The 3,477-nt window shown below is 34.8% G+C and overlaps 1 protein-coding gene across 1 annotated transcript; it reads left to right on the top strand.

Moving 5' to 3' along the window:
- Positions 1-1,951: 1,951 nt before the first annotated feature.
- LOC111390131 lies at positions 1,952-3,223 on the top strand. The gene has a single exon (XM_023015130.1). The coding sequence runs from the start codon at positions 1,966-1,968 to the stop codon at positions 3,028-3,030; it is 1,065 nt and encodes a 354-aa protein (XP_022870898.1). The 5' UTR covers positions 1,952-1,965; the 3' UTR covers positions 3,031-3,223.
- Positions 3,224-3,477: the final 254 nt, after the last annotated feature.

Raw genomic sequence — 3,477 nt, 5'->3', positions numbered from 1 at the left:
GCTTTCGAGAAACTGTATCCTACGTTCTACATCAACAAAAATGTAACATCTATCAATCATACGCAGTGTTCACACATGTTTAAATTTTATCCAATGTGTATGTTCTATTTGTGTACCCAATGAAACATTAAATCCCTATTTTGTATGGTTAAAAATTAGTATTTTAGTCAATTTTAATAAAAGTTGATAAAATACATGGCTGAAAATTCATAAATCGTATAAAATATATAATTAATAATTAATAATTAACTTCTACTAAAATTTTGATCCATGGTTAAATATGTACATAACGTTAATCACGCACTCGAAATATGTTTGAACAATGTATCCATGTGTACTACGTCCAATCACGTGCCATGCATAATCCACCATATTTAGTCCATTACTGGAGTTCACCTCTCCTTTTCTACGTTTGAATTCAAAAAATTTTAAGCTTATCCATTTGAACTCGTAAAATCCTTCTATATCCATATAATTTGAACAACTTGCGTGTAAATAATTATAACGAATGATGTACAATTACACGTTAGTAGTCATTTATCCAATCGATAAACTCGTACATAGCGTGTGACGCATATCTAAAATAAAAAAGATATTTCACATCAATACGATTAACAAAATTATGTACATACGAATATTCACTTTAGTATGAATAGATAGAAAATTAATATTTATTTATCAAAAATGCTGTTTGTATAGAATTTTTTCCTCACAAAATTCTTCTAGACACTCACATTGGTGAATCTCATAATGTAATAAAAAAATGCCAAAAAAATACTCACCCACCTTCTTGTGAGTATTCTTTGGTCATTCTGTAAAAAATGATGTCAGTATACACAGCATCACTCTTTATTTATTAGAAGTACATAAATCAAGTCATGATTTCAACTTTCAGTGAACTGTTTCTAACAAAAACAAACAGATCGATCGAGTACCATATCCAACTTATCGTTCAAGACAAAATTATTTCAAGGAGAAAGTACAGTACCGTACAAAATGTATAAATAGAGTAGAAAATTTAGTATTTTACGGACAGGAATACGTAATAAATATGGTGATAGCTGTTGGAATGCATGAAGCCTAACATCACACGCGTTACTGCACAAAAGGATCCCTTTGCTTCAACCGCTTGATGGAAAACAGCACCTTTCTTTAAGGTGCCCTTGATTTAGTTGTAAAAGCTAATTAAAAATTAATTTTAAGTAAATATTTGAAATTCATAATTTACTAAATATACGTTTTATTAACTCTTATTAAATTTATCAAAAAATTAATTTTTATCTAAATCAAGTAAAGACTTAGGAGGAATGCTTGGCTAACCTCCATTAAAATATGGCAAGAAAAATAATTTTATAGGTAAATTCAATTTTTTTTTTAACTAAACATTCCCAAAAAATTACTATTACAACCTCCATTTTCACAAAATATAGGACTCAAACAAACTCGAAGACTAAAATAAAAAAATGTACTTTACAATTTATTCATCCTAGCATTTGTAAGTTATGTATTACTCTTCTTTTTATCACTTTTAAACTCACTATTCAATAATAATTATATAATTTTTTGTTTATATTTTGATCAATTTTAGACTCACTATTAAAATGAAATTTCATATATTCGTTCCATATTAAATGAATGAATAGAAAAACGTCACATTTCCATAGAAACAGCAGTTCTTTTTCTCCGTCAAATCAGAACAAAACAAAACGAAACCCTAATATTGTCTCTCACTTATTATTTTCACAGTGATAAGTGTAAGCATGCATGTAGGTTTTGAAATCCCACAAGTCCACATCTGTAAAATCCTTAAACACGTACCCACCCAACACCTCCAAGTGTCGATTTATCTTGTCGATTTGTTTTATGTTGCCTCTTTCTCATTGGTTCAACATTTTCTTAAAACCAGAACCCACCCCTTCACACCACATCACAGCTTCTTCTTCATCCTCTGCAAAAAATTTGAAAATGATTCGAACTGTGAAACCTTATAACACAGCAAGAACTGCTGAAATCATGTCTAGGTACAGGCCAATAGCGCCAAAGCCTGAGGCTGGACAAGAGAATTCAGGCTTGAGTGAAAATTCCGGCGTGCCTCAGAGTATGAGGAGGTCACCTTATTTGAGAAATGTTTGGAATCACTTGCAGGCGAGGCCCACGAGGACCAGAAAGAGAGGGAGGAGTTCTTTTGCACCACCGGCACCGGCGATGAAAAGGGCCAGGACTTGTCTTCAAGGGCTCTCGCCGCCGTATAAAGTAACGAATTCACCAGCCAAGAATTTAGCCATTCTTGGATTTGCCCATAACCCTAATGGTATTGCTCAAATTCCTCTTTTACCAAATCTTGTTTCGCGTAAATGTGGGCTGGATTCAATTGTAACCACCCCGGCTGATTCTGTCGCTCTTCCTGTCCTGCGGTGCACCGCCACCCAAAATCCTGAAGGGAAGAAACCCGAAATTGATTTGAACATGGCGGTGGAATATTCTGAGGAATTGGATTTCATGCCACAATCAAAACCGGCCAATCCAGTCGTTATTACACCACGAGCTGTTCGTCCCATCGGCTCCACCATAAGTGTCAAAAGCATCAGCGAGAATCCAGGGCAACGAGCCACTGCTACAGGCAAGCAAGTGTTGAAGAATCCGGCAGAAGTGGAGGAGGAGGTTGAGTTCGAGGCAATGCCAGCCGTCGTATCTGATTCAAACAATAGGGTTAGACTGACAAATTCTGCTTACAAGAAAATGGTGGGTCAGCCCGAATGCTGCTGGCTCGATTTCATTCCTTCCTACGATGGTAGTGGTGCGTGCAAGAGAATCAGTGGAGAGGTTGTGCTACGACTCGAGGATTCGTGTTTTTCTCTTTCATTGAATGGTTTTAATTGCTGGGTGAAAATTGAGTGGGCAAGCAATGGAAAAAGTAGTAGTGTGACTGCCTTTTGTGAAGCTATGAAATTGGATTGTGAGGCAAAGGATTATCAGTTCTTATGGAGGTTCCATAAGAGTGAAGCTTCAAATTCTGGTTCCAATATTTGAAACCTGTAAATGTTGAAACAGCCAGAATAGACTATAGAAGTTCTCTAAATATATATACACATGTAAAATGGAGGTAGCTACTGTCTATCTCTGAAAAAAACTGTATCATCTTCCTGTTTTTTTCTTATATATAAGAAATGGAATTAATTTATGTAAATATTAGCAGGTATAAAATGTCTTGTTTTTTCCTTAAACAAGTGATATATGTTCTTAAAAATGCACACTGAATTCACGCTCTAAATCATCAATAATTGTTTAGACCAGTCAATTTTCATTTTGTAGTTAGGCCATCTCGTTTTGAAGAAGGCAACTCAGAGCAATTCACTTCAGTGTCCCATTCTAAAACAGTCATCTCCATGGCATCGCAAGGAATATTATATGTAATAAGAACAAAAAATATGGGAGTCTTTTTTTCAGTGGCTGCTTGATGTGGTGAAAAAGGAATTT

Source organism: Olea europaea, unplaced genomic scaffold (assembly GCF_002742605.1).
Source record: "Olea europaea var. sylvestris unplaced genomic scaffold, O_europaea_v1 scaffold65, whole genome shotgun sequence".
In the NCBI taxonomy this organism is placed as follows: Eukaryota; Viridiplantae; Streptophyta; class Magnoliopsida; order Lamiales; family Oleaceae; genus Olea; species Olea europaea.
The sequence above is the reverse complement of the archived record's forward strand: the minus strand, read 5'-3'. Positions and strand labels throughout refer to the sequence as shown.